This window comes from Scylla paramamosain, unplaced genomic scaffold, assembly GCF_035594125.1.
Source record: "Scylla paramamosain isolate STU-SP2022 unplaced genomic scaffold, ASM3559412v1 Contig19, whole genome shotgun sequence".
NCBI classification, from domain to species: domain Eukaryota; kingdom Metazoa; phylum Arthropoda; class Malacostraca; order Decapoda; family Portunidae; genus Scylla; species Scylla paramamosain.
This window is the reverse complement of record NW_026973684.1, coordinates 945,001-964,153: the sequence shown is the minus strand read 5'-3', so window position 1 is coordinate 964,153 and position 19,153 is coordinate 945,001. Positions and strand designations below refer to the sequence as shown.

The following is a 19,153-nucleotide window of genomic DNA, read 5'->3' as shown; positions in this document are numbered from 1 at the left end:
TAGTAAAATTATTGAAGCATGTGTGAAAAAGTTAATTTGATGAAGAGGATAAATTAACTTTTTTTCCTACATAAACTTGAGCCTTGCTTTTCATGCGACAAGAAAAACAAAGTAAAACAATGGACGTGTTTGTAAAAAAAAATGCAAAGAAAAAGAAAAAAAAAATGTAACAATTATGGATGGATTCATCCAAGAGAATGAAATTACACGAAGGAAAACGAAAATACGAAGGAATGTCAAAAAGGTATGTGAAGAAAATCATTAAATAAAAAAACGCTAAAAAGAAAAAAAAATAAGAAAAAAGAAGAAGAATATTTTATAATAAAATTATGTATATAAGTGTGAAAACCGTGGCTTGTTGAAGAGGATGAAATAAAGAAAAGAAAAAAAGAGAATATATGTTCCTGAATATATGTATATAGTGTGTGTAAAAAAAGAAACGAAGAATAAAAAAAAAAATGAAATAAAAAAAATGAAAAAATACAAAAAAGTAATTTAAAGAGAATAAGGAATAAAAAGATAAACAAAAAAAAAAGAAACATGTGCTAAGATCATGGATGGATGCGTGAAAAACTTACTTGATGAAGAAGATAAATTGTCTTTTTTTTTTTTTTTTTTATCCTGCATGAGTCTGAGCCTTGCCTTTCATGCAGCACCAACATTATTGCGGTGGAAAAAATGCGAAATAAAGGAAAAAAAAATTATAGTAAATCTTTTATATATATATATATATATATATATATATATATATATATATATATATATATATATATATATATATATATATATATATATATATATATATATATATATATATATATATATATATATATATATATATATATATATATATATATATATATATATATATATATATATATATATATATATATATAAAGAGGATTAGAAATAAAAGAAAACGAAAAAAAAAAAGAAAATAAGCAGTAAAATAACGGATTGATATGTGAAAAAAATATAAAGAAAAAAGAAAAATCATGTACCCTAATAATTAGGGATGTTTGTGAGAAAAGGGTTACTTGTGTGAGACGATGAAATAAAACAAAGAAACAGGAAAACAAAGAAAAGGGGAAACATATGACTTACTGATGAGAATAAAAAACAAACTGAAACGTGAAAAAAAAATAAAAATAAAAGAGCACAATCTTGCAATACAGTTACGTATGTATATAAGTGTGAAAGTCGTAAGTTGTCCAGGAAGATGACATGAAGAAAAGAAAAAAAATAATGTAGAAAAATATGTATATAGTATGTGTGAGTTAAACATGATGAAAAAGAATAAAGGAAAAAAAGAATAAAATAAAAGGAACAAATAAAAACGCGTAACTTGAAAAATAAAGAAGAAAAGATATATTTGTAAACAAGACGTAACACGTTCAAGAGGATATAAAAGAAAATACAAAAAAAAAAAAAAAAAGGAAAATGCGCACTGTAATTGTGGATGTTTGCGTGAAAAGCGGAACTTGTTGAAGAGGATGAAATATGACAAAGAAGAAAGAAAAAAATGCAGTAAAATTACGTATATATGTCTGAGAAATGTAAATTGAAAAGGATAAAAAAATAACGAAAAAAAAAGAGACATTATGGATGTATGTGTGAAAAACTTAACATGATGAAGAGGATAAAAGTATTTTTAACAAAAGAAATTGGTGTCTTGTTTTTCATGCACTAACAACATTATTTCTTTGAAAAAAAAAAACATGGAAAGAAATTAAAAGGGAAAAAAAGAAAAGTATAGTAAAATAATGAATGCATATGTGAAAATAACAATTTCTCGAAGAGAACAAAAAAAAAAAAAATAAAAAGCATGAAAAAATAAATATATAGTAAGTAAAGAAAATATTTATATAGGAGAGGAAAAGACAATTTGTTCAAGAGAATGAAATGAAGAAAAAAAAAGAAAAATCAACTTCAACAAAAATTATTTAGGAAGTATGTGCAAAAAAATAAATAAAAAAATGAAATAAATAAATAAATAAATAAATAAAGATAAATAAATAAAAAAAATAAAAAATAAAAATAATGAAAGTAAAAATGAAAAAAAATATATTGTAATAAAATTAAGTATATATATATATATATATATATATATATATATATATATATATATATATATATATATATATATATATATATATATATATATATATATATATATATATATATATATATATATATATATATATATATATATATATATATATATATATATATATATATATATATATATATATATATATATATATATATATATATATATAATATTATTATTATTATACCTATTATACTTCTACTACTACCACCACTACATGTACTACTACTATGTTTACAAGCACCCTCGCTAGAGGCGAGTAGGTAGAAGAAAATAAGCAGTAAAATAACGGATTCATATGTGAAAAATATAAAGAAAAAATAAAAATCATCTACCCTACCTCTAGCGAGGGTGGTTGTAAACATAGTAGTAGTAGTAATAGTAGTAGTGGTAGTAGAAGTATTAATGGGTAGTAGAAGTATTAATGGGTATGATAATAATAATAATATTATTTGATAATATAGTGCCCCTTGCAGCTCTCACCTCCCGTGGAGGGGCACAGGGAGGTGTTGCTCTCTCACCTCCCGTGGGCAGCTCCGTCACCTATTGTGTGCTTGTTAGGCACACGTGGCGATGGAGAGGATGCCCTTGAAGTTTCTTGAAGTTTCTTGGAGAGGATGGATGCCCTTGAAGTTTCTTGTGAGTTCTGAGTGGGGTTTGAACCCCGGCGTCCCTCACTCAAAACTCCAAAGTCCATCACTCTACCCACTGGGCCACGAGGGCCCATAATAGTAGGTGTAAAGTTGGGTATTTCCCCGTATTGTTTTCACGTCACTAAATATCACTGTAGCTTAATGATACTTTTTGTGTAGATGCGTACTGTCGTGAAACATGTTCATGAGGAGTTACAACCAGATTTATGAGGCAAAGTCCACCCTTGCTTTCATGGCTCTCTTGTGTTGCGCAAGAGAACCAAATGTTGTGGTGCGCGGACTCCTTGTCTTTTGGCTTTTGTTACCTGGACATCACAGTACATACATGTGTACTTAGTGAAGTATAAACATTCTCTCTCTCTCTCTCTCTCTCTCTCTCTCTCTCTCTCTCTCTCTCTCTCTCTCTCTCTCTCTCTCTCTCTCTCTCTCATACAATTATGTGCATAATTGTAAAAACCGTAACTTGCTCAGTAGGATGAAAGAAAGGAAAGAAAAACGTTGAAGAAAAATATGCATATATCATGTGTGAAAGAAAAAAACTTGATCATGAAAAAAAATAAAGAAAAAAATAATAAGAACACAAATTTTAAAAAAATGAAAAACGTAACTTAGAGTTTAAGAAAAAAAAGAAAAAAGAAAAAATCAAAGAAAAAGTAAAATATGTGCTGTAATAATATTATCGATGTTTGTGTGGAAAGCGTAACTTGATCAAGAGGATAAAAAAATAATAGGAAAAAAGGAGTAGGTAGTAAAATTATGTAAGGAAAACAAAAACCTGAAAATTACAAAAAAAGAAAAGAATTAAGTAAAAAAAAATAAAAGATATGCAGTAAAATGAAGGATGCCTGTGTGAAAAAGAAAGACAGCGTGAAGAAGAGGACGAATTGTGTGTTTTTCTGCAAGAATCTGAGCCTTGCTCGTCACGCAGGAAGAACATTTTCTCTGAAATAAATGAAAAAAAAAAAAACACGAAAAAAAGAAAATAATGTATTAAAATTTTACATGTGTGTGTTAAAAACGTTCCCCAAAAAGAATTAAAACAGGAAAAGAAAAACCAACAAAATATAAACCAAAATAATGGATGCATTTGTGAAAAAATAAAGGAAATAAATATGCAATGTGGATGTTTGTGTGAACAGCGGGATTTGTCCGAGAGGGAAAAACAAAGAAAAGAAAATGTGAAAAATGTGAAAAATATATCTTTCAAGAGAATGCAAAAATAAAAACGTGAAAATGTGAATAAAAGTAAAAAATAAAGAAAAAAAAACAAGATATTGTAATACAATTATGTATATGTGTGAAAACCGTAACGTAAAAAAATAAAACAGAAAAAAGGAAATAAAAAAAATAGTAAAATGATGTATATCAATGGGAAAAACGTAACTTGAAAAGGACAAAAAAGAAAAAAAAGAAAAAAATGTAGTAAAATTATTGAAGCATGTGTGAAAAAGTTAATTTGATGAAGAGGATAAATTAACTTTTTTTCCTACATAAACTTGAGCCTTGCTTTTCATGCGGCAAGAAAAACAAATGTAAAACAATGGACGTCTTTGTAAAAAAAATGCAAAGAAAAAGAAAAAAATGTAACAATTATGGATGGATTCATCCAAGAGAATGAAATTACACGAAGGAAAACGAAAATACGAAGAAATGTCAAAAAGATATGTGAAGAAAATCATTAAATAAAAAAAACGCTAAAAAAAAAAAAAAAAGAAAAGAAAAAAGAAGAAGAATATTCTATAATAAAATTATGTATATAAGTGTGAAAACCGTAGCTTGTTCAAGAGGATGAAATAAAGAAAAGAAAAAAAGAGAATATATGTTCCTGAATATATGTATATAGTGTGTGTAAAAAAAAGAAACTTGAAGAATAAAAAAGATGAAATAAAAAAAATGAAAAAATACAAGAAAAGTTATTTAAAGAGAATAAGGAAAAAAAAAGATAAAAAAAAAAGAAACAGGTGCTAAGATTATGGATGGATGCGTGAAAAACTTACTTGATGAAGAAGATAAATTGTCTTTTTTTTTTTTTTTATCCTGCATGAGTCTGAGCCTTGCCTTTCATGCAGGACCAACATTATTGCGGTGGAAAAATCCGAAATAAAGGAAAAAAAAATTGTAGTAAATCTTTTATATAGATTTACTATATATATATATATATATATATATATATATATATATATATATATATATATATATATATATATATATATATATATATATATATATATATATATATATATATATATATATATATATATATATATATATATAAAGAGGATTAAAAAGAAAAGAAAACGAAAAAAGAAGAAAATAAGCAGTAAAATAACGGATTGATATGTGAAAAAATATAAAGAAAAAAGAAAAATCATGTACCCTAATTAGGGATGTTTGTGAGAAAAGGGTTACTTGTGTGAGACGATGAAATAAAACAAAGAAACAGGAAAACAAAGAAAAAGGGGAAACATATGACTTACTGATGAGAATAAAAAACAAACTGAAACGTGAAAAAAAATAAAAATAAAAGAGCAGAATCTTGCAATACAGTTACGTATGTATATAAGTGTGAAAGTCGTAAGTTGTCCAGGAGGATGACATGAAGAAAAGATAAAAATAATGTTGTAGAAAAATATGTATATAGTATGTGTGAGTTAAACATGATGAAAAAGAATAAAGGAAAAAAGAATAAAATAAAAGGAAAAAAATAAAAACACGTAACTTGAAAAATAAAGACGAAAAGATATATTTGTAAACAAGACGTAACACGTTCAAGAGGATGTAAAAGAAAATACAAAAAAAAAAGGAAAATGCGCCCTGCAATTATGGATGTTTGCGTGAAAAGCGGAACTTGTTGAAGAGGATGAAATATAACAAAGAAGAAAGAAAAAATGCAGTAAAATTACGTATATATGTCCGAGAAATGTAAATTGAAAAGGATAAAAAAATAACAAAAAAAAAAAAAAAAGAAAAAAGGAAAGACATTATGGACGTATGTGTGAAAAACTTAACATGATGAAGAGGATAAAAGTATTTTAACAAAACAAATTAGTGTCTTGTTTTTCATGCACTAACAACATTATTTCTTTGGAAAAAAAAACATGCAAAGAAATTAAAAGGGAAAAAAAAAGAAAAGTGTAGTAAAATAATGAATGCATATGTGAAAATGACAATTTCTCGAAGAGAACAAAAAAAAAATAAATAAAAAAGCATGAAAAAATAAATATATAGTAAAAATAAAATATTTATATAAGAGAGAAAAATACAATTTGTTCAAGAGAATGAAATGAAGAAAAAAGAAAGAAAAAATCAACTTCAACAAAAATTATTTAGGAAGTATGTGCAAAAAAAAAAAAAATAAATAAAAAATGAAATAAATAAATAAATAAACAAAAATAAATAAAGAAAAGGAAAGAAAAATAAAAAACTAATGAAAGTAAAAATGAAATAAATATACTGTAATAAAATTAAGTATATATATATATATATATATATATATATATATATATATATATATATATATATATATATATATATATATATATATATATATATATATATATATATATTATTATATATTATATATTATTATATATTATATTATTAATATTATATATAATATATTATATATAATATATAATAATAATAATATTATTATCATATATATATATATATATATATATATATATATATATATATATATATATATATATATATATATATATATATATATATATATATATATATATATATGATAATAATATTATTATTATTATAACCATTAATACTTCTACTACCACTACTACTACTACTATGTTTACAACCACCCTCGCTAGAGGCGAGTAGGTAGAAGAAAATAAGCAGTAAAATAACGGATTCATATGTGAAAAAAATATAAAGAAAAAAGAAAAATCATCTACCCTACCTCTAGCGAGGGTGGTTGTAAACATGGTAGTAGTAGTGGTAGTGGTAGTAGCAGTAGTAGTGGTAGTAGAAGTATTAATGGGTAGTAGAAGTATTTAATCATGGGTATAATAAAAATAATATAATTATTTGATAATATAGTGTCCCTTGCAGCTCTCACCTCCCGTGGAGGGGCACAGGGAGGTGTTGCTCTCTCACCTCCCGTGGGCAGCTCCGTCACCTATTGTGTGTTTGTTAGGCACACGTGGTGACGAAGCTCCATCACCACGTGGTGTTGTGTGCTTGTTAGGCACACGTGGCGATGGAGAGGATGCCCTTGAAGTTTCTTGGAGAGGATGGATGCCCTTGAAGTTTCTTGTGAGTTCTGAGTGGGGTTTGAACCCCGGCGTCCCTCACTCAAAACTCCAAAGTCCATCACTCTACCCACTGGGCCACGAGGGCCCATAATAGTAGGTGTAAAGTTGGGGTATTTCCCCGTATTATTTTCACGTCACTAAATATCACTGTAGCTTAATGATACTTTTTGTGTAGATGCGTACTGTCGTGAAACATGTTCATGAAGAGTTACAACCAGATTTATGAAAAAGAAAAAAATAGAAAAATAAAAATATGTAAAATAGAAGATGGTCTTGCTAATTGCAACATAACTCTTCAACCTTTTAATTCAGTCAGTGTTTGAAGTAGTTCGTCATGCAGGGGAGCATTTTTTCTAGGTCTGTCAATAACTACTTTTTTAACAAGTCGTCGTAAAATTAATAATTATGAGAATAATTATTAGAAAACATTTTTATTCGTATGAAAAATATTTTCTTAAATGTTTTCTTTTATTTTGATAAAAAAGAAAAAAAGGGTCAGTGTCGATCATAGAGCATTTATCTATAAACAACAACAAAAAGTATGAAAAGCTGTTGATGAATGTGAAGGACGTGTGAGCAAGAGTGCAAATGACTGCATCTCCAGAAAACGGCGCCTGCCCCTCGCTCTGCTGGCTGCTTGCCTCGCACTTTTCTCTTGGCGAGTGTTTCATCGTGCCATCCAGTACATGCAGGCGTCTCAAAGTGTTTGCTGAGACAGGTGTGCCAGTGTCGCTGTAGACATTGCTCTCTGTGTGCCCAGGCCTGAGATGTGACGCTGCCTGTGCCGCGGCAAAGTCCACCCTTGCTTTCATGTCTCTCTTGTGTTGCGCAAGAGAACCAAATGTTGTGGTGCACGGACTCCTTGTCTTTTGGCTTTTGTTACCTGGACATCACAGTACATACATGTGTACTTAGTGAAGTATAAACATTCTCTCTCTCTCTCTCTCTCTCTCTCTCTCTCTCTCTCTCTCTCTCTCTCTCTCTCTCTCTCTCTCTCTCTCTCTCGTTATTAATTAATACCTTGTTTGTTCGTGATATGTAAAGTCCTCTGAGCGTTTTGTTTCTTTTTTATTTCCAGACAGGGGTTAGGTGACATAAGATTGAAGTAGAGAGAGAGAGAGAGAGAGAGAGAAAATATTAACAAAAATAACAAACAATTTCCCTACATTCCCGCGTCTCCTCGGTGCATTTTCGGTGGAATTTAAAAGCAGCACGACCACGCCGCCGGTTGTGTTGCTGTGATGCTGGTGCTGCTGCTGCTGCTGATGATGATGATGAGGAGGAGGAGGAGAAGAAGGAATAAGAGGAGATGTCGTCTTCTTCTTCTTCTTCTTCTTCTTCTTCTTCTTCTTCTTCTTCTTCTTCTTCTTCTTCTTCTTCTTCTTCTTCTTCTTCTTCTTCTTCTTCTTCTTCTTCTTCTTCTTCTTCTTCTTCTTCTTCTTCTTCTTCTTCTTCTTCTTCTTCTTCTTCTTCTTCTTCTTCTTCTTCTTCTTCTTCTTCTTCTTCTTCTTCTTCTTCTTCTTCTTCTTCTTCTTCTTCTTCTTCTTCTTCTTCTTCTTCTTCTTCTTCTTCTTCTTCTTCTTCTTCTTCTTCTTCTTCTTCTTCTTCTTCTTCTTCTTCTTCTTCTTCTTCTTCTTCTTCTTCTTCTTCTTCTTCTTCTTCTTCTTCTTCCTTCACCTAATTTAATCTAACCAAACTACTACTGCTACTACTACTACAATTTTTCTCCTCCTCCTGCTCTTTTGTCTTACCTAACATAACCAAACTACTACTACTACTACCTACAACTACTACTACTACAGCTCTGGATAGTATATATATGTCTGGTGCATGCTGAGGACAAGGCACACCTCCCAAGACTATCCGGTGTGGCGTTAGTCAAGCCATGGCAAATAGTCTGGAGCCCTTGCCTTTGTACTATTCCTGATAGTCTTTGCTGTGGCTGCTGCTGCTGCTGCTGCCTACATGTGGGTCAAAGGTTAGTAGTACACTATCCCAGGCTGTTCTGCTGGGATAGTATGCCATCTTGCACTATTTTGGTAGAAGTTGACCATTTTTAACTGTCTTGGCAGGATAGTACATGATTTTGGACTATTTTGCTATGATGGGATGTTTTTTGTGGTGTTTTGTTCAAAATAGTACACCATTTTGTGAAGTCATCCCCCTCCTAAAAAAAATTTCATACTAAAAAAACACCAAAAACACAATTTTAGCCATCACCCATAAAATAGTTTACTATCTGACTATCCAGAGGCACAGCAGACTCAGGTAGTCAAGGATTTCACAGAGGAGGCCTTGAAACATAAACCCCCAAAAAACACAATTTTGAACTATTTTGACTATTAGCCCCAAAATAGAACACCATCTGACTATCCATAAAGTGAGGGACTAAATTATACATCACAAAAAATATAGTCATATTTGAAGAGCAAAAAAACATTGATAGTAACATTTTCAACACAAAACCACAAAGGAAACCCATAGTTTTAACTATTGACCAAAGCAGTGTACTATCTGACTATCCCCAGTCACAGCAGAGCCCCAGAGGAGCTAGCACAGACCAGTGTTGTTGTTGTTGTTGTTGTTGATCCTGCTATGGGTGGTGCTGATGGAGCCCCATGTGGAGCTGTCCCTGGCTGTCACCATCACCACCTCCCTGCCACACTCTCTCTCTCTCTCTCAAAAGCCACAAGTTCCTTTAGTGCTCTGAACATTTTTTGTTTTTGTAAAGGCATTTTAAAGGTTGGAGCAAAGCCTTGAATGATGAGCACCTTTGTTGACCTGAGTGAGACCTCTGCTACAGCCCCACATGACAGGTTAGTGCAAGAGTTGTGTTGTGGTGTAATTAGAGGCAGTGTCCAGGGCTGTTGACCTGAGTGAGGCCTCTGCTTCAGCCCCACATGACAGCTTAGTGCAAGAGTTGTGTTGTGGTGTAATTAGAGGCAGTGTCCAGGGCTGTTGACCTGAGTGAGGCCTCTGCTTCAGCTCCACGTGACAGGTTAGTGCAAGGGTTGTGTTGTGGTGGAATTAGAGGCAGTGTCCAGGGCTGTTGCTGGTGGTGTTCCTCAAGGAAATGTTTGGGATTGATGTATTTGCACATTTTCATTCAAACAGTTCTTTTTGGTGGTGACACAACTTGAGATGTCATTGGTGGCATGTAAAATTCTCTGTCACACCATCTGGAAAATGGTGAAATTTAGCTATTTGGAGAAAAAAAAATATTCTAAAAGCCACAAAAGCAAAGTTTGACAGGAATAATGGACATTTTGTATTGTTTTGCAATGAAGAGTTGAAAATAATACTTGCTTGTCAGACACATTGTGTTTTTAGAGTATTATCATCATCCACACACTGACTCTCAAACTGTCCACTGCCGTCATTTTGTTCATCTTTCCACTTCACATTTTACATTTGCCCGTAGTGCTTTTCTTCCTCTTCCCAAACCCCAGCACTCTGTATTTTATGTAGTCATTCTGAGTGTTAGCACAACCCAGCCTCTGTTTGTGTCTTGTGTGTTTTTTTTTGTGTTTTTAAGTGTGTATAGGCCTTCTGAGTGTTGGCCTCACCTCACTCAACCAAACCTGACCTGTCATCACTGTTGCAGAAGAGACAACTAGTGGGCCGTGTGTGGTGAACCCGTTTTGTCTGTCAGAGCCACCCCTACAGCCACACACCACCACCACCACCACAACTAGCAGGAGAGGGCATCCACCACCTCCTCCTCCAGCAGCTGGCCAGGGCACAGGACCAGGCTGAGCAAGGTGTGGTGGCAGTGGTGTTAGTAGAATAGATAGTAGTGGTAATAGTAATGCTCAATATAGTAGTAAAAATGATAGTAGAGGTCCTGGATTATATATTTTTAGTAGTAGTAGTTCCAGCATTTGTTGAAATATACTGGTAATTGTACTACTACTACTACTACTACTGTACTTCTAGCCAGCCCTTTATGTTTGTATACAGTTGAAGGGGAAAACAAACACCAGTAACTGTGGACTGCTTTTGTTCATCACACACACAAAACAACAACAATAACAACAACACAATGAACACATCATTTAATAACAAACAGATAACAACAACAACATCAACAAATTCTGCCACCATTCCCTGCAAACAGTGAAGGAAAACAAAAGGAAAAAGAAGGAAAACAAAGATGACAACAACGGTGCTCTTCTTTCCCCAGCAGGTGGTGATGCAGAGGGTGGCCAGCTTGCCCGCCCCCTCCTGTTGGCCAGCCACAGCACAGCACACAGCTGCAGTCTGTTGCGGCCAGGCTACTGAGGCACAAGTCTATGCACGCGTCCGGGACATGAAGGTGACGAGAACATGTCCTGCAGGAGAGAGCCGCATTGTGGCAGGACCCCACAGTCTGTTTCTGTGCTGGGAGGAGGAGGGGAACAGCAGCAGCAGCAGAAGCAGAACCAGCAGCAGCAGCAGCAGCAGCAGCAGCAGCAGCAGTAGTAGTAGTAGTAGTAGAGTAGTAGTAGTAGTAGTAGTAGTAGTAGTAGTAGTAGTAGTAGTAGTAGTAGTAGAGTAGTAGTAGTAGTAGTAGTAGTAGTAGTAGTAGTAGTAGTAGTAGTAGCAGCAGCAGCAGCAGCAGCAGCATTGAGCAGTGGTGGTGGTGGTGGTGTCAGTGGTGCAGCTGTCCACTCCTCCACAGCTGCTGCCTTGCCTCAACATGCTGTGTCTTCCCTCACCTGCAATGAACAGCACTGAACAACACCTCTCCTATGATGAATAACACTGAGTATCACCTCTTCCCTGCATCAACAACACTGAACAACACCTCTCCTGTGATGAACAACATTGAGTAACATCTCACCCCTGCATCAACAACACTCAACACCTGCTTCACTTCACACTCATTCATGCTAGCCTTACCCTCTCTCTCTCTCTCTCTCTCTCTCTCTCTCTCTCTCTCTCTCTCTCTCTCTCTCTCTCTCTCTCTCTCTCTCTCTCTCTCTCTCTCTCTCTCTCTCTCTCTCTCTCTCTCTTTTCTCTTTCTCTTCTCTTCTCTTCTCAGCCCACAGCTCCACAGTATGTTCTCCACAGTGACTCCCCACAGCCCCTCACCAATAAGTGTCACACACACACACACACACACACACACACACACACATTACATACACAAATGCTGCATCTTGTAGAGTGCCTAGAATAAAAAATGGACACAAAATGGACAGGCTTCGTTTTGTTGTATCCTGCGTGAATGAAGCGAGGCTCAACAAGTAAATAGTGAAGGGTGTATTAGATGCACAACTCAAATATATGGAAGCTTGTACACAAAGTACAGGACACGGGTTGATGATGAGTACAGTGAGTCAAGTATTGAGTCAAAATGCTCCACTTTGAACTGACCTATATAACAAGGAGTAAGCTTGTAAAGGGGAAGACATTTGCCAACACAATAAACACACAGGGAAAAATTAATCTCAATAAAAGACTAAACAATTATATATATGCAAACATTAAATAAAGAACAAATGAAGACTAAGCAAAGCAAATTAATGTGAATGCTAATAAACAGACCAACATAGTATATTTAAACACTATCATCAAAGATACTGAAGCTTAAACACTGACACAATGCTCCTGCTGCTGCTGCTGCTGCTGTGGTGTGCTGTTCTGCAGAACCCTGGTCAGCCCCTGTGCCACCAGCTTCACAGCACCACCCTCTGCCAAAAACTAAATCAATAAATAAATGTTGCATTATCTGATGTCAAATAATAATTGTGGGCTTGTACAGAGATGTGTCAACAACACATCTCTGCACCGGCAGCGCAGGGCTATCTGCCACACTTGCTTCACAACTCCAGCCGCCTCACTGCTGAGCAAAGATGCGACAGCAATTCAAGTCTTCTCATTAAGTAAGTGACACTAAGTATTTCAAATATTTTCACATTTTCACTGGGATCTCTAACACAAATCTACTATTATTATTTGAATGTGAGAAGAGTGGTCTTGTCAAACATGGATACATGAGGTACAGTTTGAACCCAGTGAACATGCTGACTACCAAGTACAACAAGACCAACACTTGTCTCACCACTCACTGCCAACAGACACACCATTCCCTATCAAGTGGTGCACGGGAGTCACCGGCCTGTGGTGTGGTGTGCTGCAAAGCCACGTTGTGCATCTTCAGATGGCATGGCAGGTGGTGTCTTGGGAGAGACTTGAGGAATGCTGGTCTGGGGGCCTCTGGGGGCATCGCTCTTGGGCAAAAGTTGGCCTTCTGAGATGTACAGAGAGACAGGTCTCAGCAAGAGGTCACAGCAATAGTTGAATGCTGCAACTGCTGCACAGCACAAGCCAGCAGCAAGTCACTGGCCTGGCACTCTACCAACATCCCTGCTGTCACTCAATAAATCACCAACATTCTACTATTTACTCCACTCCACCCACTCTTCCACACCTACAGGAGAGCGCACGCGTGTGCGCACACACACACACACACACACACACACACACACACACACACACACACACACACACACACACACACACACACACTCTAATATTGGCCACTAGTGTACAAGTAGGGTCCCTGGTTGCCTGGGCTGTGTCTGTCTATTGTAATGTACCAGGTCTAAATAGGCTATCATATTTGAAGATCCTGGAGGGAAGCTGTGGAAAGATATGGAGGAAAGAAAAGACACTTATGGAGGGGAAAATGGTTGGCTGTGATGTCATACCATCTAACAAAATCACTCTTTTAAGAGTCACAGGATAGTCAGAATTGGAGGGAAAATGGAGAAAAGATGGAGGAAATTTGTAAGTAAGCAGAAACATGGAGATAACTTGAGGGGAAAATGGCTGGCTGTGATGTCAGACTATCTAACAAAAACACTATTTTAACTATGAAGCAAGAGTCACAGGATAGTCAGGATTGGAGGGAAGGTGGAGGAAAGATGGAGGAAGGTCTGTGAGGAAGAAGTGTGGAGGTAACTTGTGGAGGGAGATATGAAGGAGTACCTGTGAGAAATTGCTCTGCTCCTGCACCATGTAGGCGGCATCATGCATGAGCTGCTCCAGGCCACACAGGTGCTCACCGAGCCCCTTCATCTGTGGCCGGTCTGCCTCTCGAAGCACAGCGCTGACCTCTTGCCCCACTAGTTTCAGCAGCCCCTTGTTGATCTGTGTGGCAGCAGCAGTATTGGTGCTGTGTGTGTGTGTGTCTTGTTGATATGGGTTTTCAGGGGTTTTTATGGTTGCAGTGACAGATTAACATTTCTGCATTACTGACAGGAGAAACACTCTTTTAAAAGGTTCTAGTTGAAGTGAAGCAGATTTTCAAGGGAGTTTTTATGGTTGTAGTGACACATTAACATTTCTGCATTACTGACACGAGAAACACTCTTTTAAAAGGCTCTAGTTAAAATGACATGGGTTTTCAAGGATGCTTTTACAGTTACAGTGACAGATTAACAACATTTCTGCATTAGTGACAGGAGAAACACCCTTGAGAACCCAGCTCAGTGTCCCTGTGACCTTGAAAATATGTAATATTCTAACACAGGGGGAGGGGGAGCCAGCTTAAAGACAAATGTGACAACTCAACTTGTTAAACAATGCAAGATTACAAACTTGATTCAATCCTATGGAAACAGAATTATGTATCAAGAATTAGATGTGAATACCTGACACCCTAACACCCTGTTGCACACACACACACACACACACACACACACCTGGGCCAGTCCCCTGCAGCAGAGTTGGGCAATCTGTCTGACGTCACTTTGGCTGTCCTTGGCGCTGATCCAGTCCAGCAGTGACACTTGCCTCACTGACAGAGAGAGAGAGAGAGAGAGAGAGAGAGAGAGAGAGAGAGAGAGAGAGAGAGAGAGAGAGAGAGAGAGAGAGAGAGAGAGAGAGAGAGAGAGAGAGAGAGAGAGAGAGAGAGAGAGATATCAACAATTATTTTTATTTACAACAACAACAACAACAACAACAACAACAACAACAACAACAACAACAAAAACAACTTACTTTCTCTTTTTCCTCCTCCTCCTCCTCCTGCCCTCTTCTCATCCTCCTGCTCTTCCTCCTTTTCTTCTGTGCTGTGCTTGTCCTCTTCTTCCCAGCTTCCTCCTCTTCCTCTTCCTCTTGTGTCTTCCCCAAAAAGAATTCAGGGAAGACTGGAATCCTTGCCAGTAGCTTCAGGTCCTCTTCAAAACTAGTAGTAGCAGTAGTAGTAGTAGTAGTAGTAGTGACAGACAGACACACACTCATACACTCTGTAATATGATTCTCATCATATTAGAATTATAATGTCAATGTTGGCACCTTTGAATGTGGAGCGGGCAGTGTGTGTCGCTGTCATTGGTTGGAAAGAGGTGTAGACACGGGTTGTATTCCAGTTACTGTATAATTGTTATTGGCATATATGACAAGAATTGTAATTATTATTGAGATACATATATTGTTTTCTTACTTATTAACAAGTTTGGTATTGGTTAGTAATGTGTATTTGTTTGTCAAGAGGAAGTTTTCTTTTAGGGTCTGTGTATGTAACACGGATATATATTATACCGCACTCAGGGTGTAGGGGGAAGGTAGGCAGAGGTACAGTTGGTGCCTGTCAGGGGTGAGTGGCGGTTGTTTGACTGAGGTGAGTTTTGTGATAACATTATTTCTCTGATTTGTTTGACTTATGTTATGCCGCTGATTGTGCATATTGGTTGGTGTTATATTGAATGCGGTGCTGATAGGAGGATTTGATTAAGTGTAACTTTGCAGCATAGTTGGGGTAATGCTGTAATCAGACATATGGTGAAGTCTGCCTTGGCTGATGATGGGCGGTCATTTTGTGAGTACTATTTTATATGTATCGTGTGTCATTGCAATAGTGAATAATAGAATGGGATATGTGTTCATCTTATGTTATTCTTCTGTTTACTGGGTGAAGTTACAAGATATTGAAGGGAGTTACATGATATTGAGGTATGCTGTGTTTATGTTGACATTAAATTTGCAGGCTGAATCAATCAATAAATCAAGATACAGCAAGTCAGCCCAATCATAGTCATTATCCTACACTACACACTCCAACCATTTTTCTATCTCTTTCCTCCTCTCTTCTCTCTTCTCCTCCTCCTCCTCCTCCTCCTCTCCCCATTGGTGAGTTGCCAGGAAGAGTGGAGACACACACAACTGCAGGAGAGACTTGTAAGTAATAAAAAAAAAATATGCAAGACATTCTCTCCACCTCCCTCTCTTCTCTCCTCCATATCTCCCTCCACAAGTTATTTCCAGGCTTCTCTTCCCTCACAGGCCTTCCCCCATGTTCCCTCCACCTTTCCCTTAATCCTGTGACATATGCTTTGTAGTTAAAGTAGTGCTTTCATTAGATAGTCTGACATGGCAGCCACACATTTTCCCCTCCACCTCCCTCCTTTCCCTTCTCCATATCTCCCTCCACAAGTTACCTCCAGGCCTCTCCTCCCTCACAGACCTCCCTCCATGTTCCCTCCACCTTTCCTCCAATCCTGACACACACATGCACAAACTCACAACTGAAGCAGGGCAACCTTCTCCTCCCGGCCACTGAGATACTCCACAAAGTTTTGCTGGAATGCGTCATGTCTTGCTCTGAAGGCTGCCACAATGTCCTCCAAGCTGGCCACCACTGCTGCCCAGCCTGCAGTAGTGGTAGTAGTAGTAGTAGTAGTAGTAGTAGTAGTAGTAGTAGTAGTAGTAGTAGTAGTAGTAGTAGTAGTAGTAGTAGTAGTAGTGGAGGGAGGAGTGCAGACTACAGCAAATTAAACAAAACAGTCAACGAAATGAGAAATGAGGAAAGAAAGAGGAAGAGAAGAAGAGAGACAAATTCTTAACAATTATCTCCTCTTCCTCTTTGTTCCCTCTTCTCTTCTTCATCTTTCCCTCTTTCTTCCTCTCTACCTTTCTTCTCCACCTTTCCTCTCCTTCTTCCTCTTTCCCCGTCACATTCAGAACCCCTGTGACCCTCAGAAAACCCTTGTGACCTCCATTTTGACAGTCACAACATTCACATATGAAAAACTTAACTAACTTAACCTGACCTTGCTGCTGCAGGTGCTGGTCATGAACAAGTTGGCAACACATTCTGGCTACCTCACTGACGTGCTCGTAAAACTGGTGTGCTAACTGTGTCCGTGCCACCACAGTGTTGTAGGTGGCTGGCATGTTGAGGCACCCCTGCACCTGTGCCTGCAACAGTAGTACTAGTAGTAGTAGATTAAGAGGGGATCTGATGGAGGTATTCAAGTGTACTAAGGGAAGTAGCAAGGCTGACCTAGTAGTAGTAGTAGTAGTAGTAGTAGTAGTAGTAGTAGTAGTAGTAGTAGTAGTAACACACACACACACACACACACACACACACACACACACACACACACACACACACACACACACACTAACCACCATCACCTCCCAATCAATAGGCACACAGCAACATTACAAACACAACAAACAACATCAAACACTAACACAACTCACAAAACATTTACAAAACATTACAAATAAACAACAAAAACAAAACAAAAATCAATACAAAAACACAAACAAGCAAATATCAAGCATGAAAAGTACAACAAGACTGAGAGAGGAGGCAGTAGACACCTGCCGAAACGATAATTACTCCCAGTGAGGTCTAAAGCACTGTTCAGGGGGTGCTGTGAACTTATCATTAAACCCAGCTGTGACCTCACTGAACGTTTCCCTTTGTGTCTCACAACACAAGGGGGCAGTCACAGCCTGCCCTCTAAAGACGACTCTCTTCCTCCACACAAAACTACAAGCACCTAATAACACACACACCCTTCACTCAAAAATTTTAAAATCATCATGGCAACTCCTACACCAGCCTCGGAGTCCCCATCAGGGGAGGGGACCATAAATGTCCCCAGGTCGGACTGCCTTTCTGTCGACGACCCTGAGTGTCTTGACACCCCCTTCAACTTTTTCTTCATTAACTTCTGCAACATTGGCAGTCTAAGATCTAATTTTCAATCTGTAGAACACCACCTCTCCTCTCCTAAACCTCATCTTCTTTTCCTCACTGAAACTCAGGTGTCTGAGGCAACTGACAGTAGCCCCTTTTCTGTTCCCTCCTACTTTCTCTATCCTCATTTTAGATCCAAAGCTGGATGCTGCGTTTATGTGCGCAATGACTTAACCTGCTCTCGTGTCCACACTCTTGAATCTTCCGAGTTTTCCACCATCTGGCTACGACTACAGAGTCATTCTCATACTAAATTTATCTGTGCTGTATACCCCTCACCTAACTCCTCTGACTATAAGAAATTCTTTGACTACTTAACTTCCAAAGTGGAGCACATTCTGATCCTCATCCCTTTTGCAGAGATCTCCATTCTTGGAGACTTCAATGTTCACCACCAGCTTTGGCTTTCATCTCCCTTCACAGACCATCCTGGTGAACTAGCCTACAACTTTGCTATCCTCCATGACCTAGAGCAATTGGTGCAACACCCTACTCGTATTCCTGACTGTCTTGGAGATAAGCCCAACATTCTTGACCTTTTCCTGACCTCTAATCCTTCTGCTTATGCTGTCACCCTTTCTTCTCCATTGGGCTCCTCCGATCACAATCTCATATCTTTATCTTGTCCTATCACTCCAATCCCTCCTCAGGATCCCCCCAAGCGAAGGTGCCTCTGGCGTTTTGCCTCTGCTAGTTGGGGGGACCTGAGGAGGTATTTTGCTGATTTTCCTTGGAATGACTACTGCTTCCGTGTAAGAGACCCGTCTTTGTGTGCTGAGCACATAACAGAGGTGATAGTGTCTGGCATGGAGGCGTACATTCCTCACTCTTTTTCTCGTCCTAAACCTTCTAAACCTTGGTTTAACACAGCTTGTTCTCGTGCTATACATGATAGAGAGGTGGCCCACAAAAGGTACTTAAGCCTTCCATCACCAGAATCTCATGCACTTTATATTTCTGCCCGGAACCATGCCAAGTCTGTTCTCCAACTTGCCAAAAAACATTCATTAACAGAAAATGTCAAAACCTTTCAAGATCTAACTCCCCTCGTGATTTCTGGCATCTAGCCAAAAATATCTCCAATAACTTTGCTTCTTCTTCTTTCCCTCCTCTATTTCAACCAGATGACACC

General features: G+C 36.9%; 1 protein-coding gene and 1 long non-coding RNA gene across 18 annotated transcripts in view; one reads left to right on the top strand and one right to left on the bottom strand.

The window, feature by feature from the left end:
- Positions 1-8,627: 8,627 nt before the first annotated feature.
- Positions 8,628-11,363, top strand: LOC135097381 (uncharacterized). The gene is made up of 3 exons (XR_010265641.1): positions 8,628-9,856; positions 10,645-10,801; positions 11,224-11,363. It is a non-coding gene; the product is annotated as an uncharacterized LOC135097381 (long non-coding RNA).
- LOC135097380 (uncharacterized) overlaps positions 11,024-19,153 on the bottom strand; it is an 80,183-nt gene continuing 72,053 nt past the window's right edge. For 9 of the 17 annotated variants that reach the window (XR_010265630.1, XR_010265629.1, XR_010265638.1 and 6 more), the window contains 8 exons: positions 17,081-17,228; positions 16,554-16,680; positions 15,030-16,193; positions 14,732-14,826; positions 14,016-14,177; positions 13,087-13,275; positions 12,624-12,715; positions 11,024-11,737 (listed from right to left, as the gene is read on the bottom strand). Coding sequence is in view for 4 of the 17 variants with exons in the window: in XM_063999226.1 (XP_063855296.1) it covers positions 13,090-13,275; positions 14,016-14,177; positions 14,732-14,826; position 15,030 (444 nt within the window). In the remaining 13 variants the exon portion in view is untranslated. Of the gene's footprint in view, positions 11,738-12,623; positions 12,726-13,086; positions 13,276-14,015; positions 14,203-14,731; positions 14,827-15,029; positions 16,194-16,553; positions 16,681-17,080; positions 17,229-19,153 lie in introns of all 17 variants that reach the window. The other 8 variants (XR_010265635.1, XR_010265639.1, XR_010265637.1 and 5 more) reach the window with 8 other exon arrangements.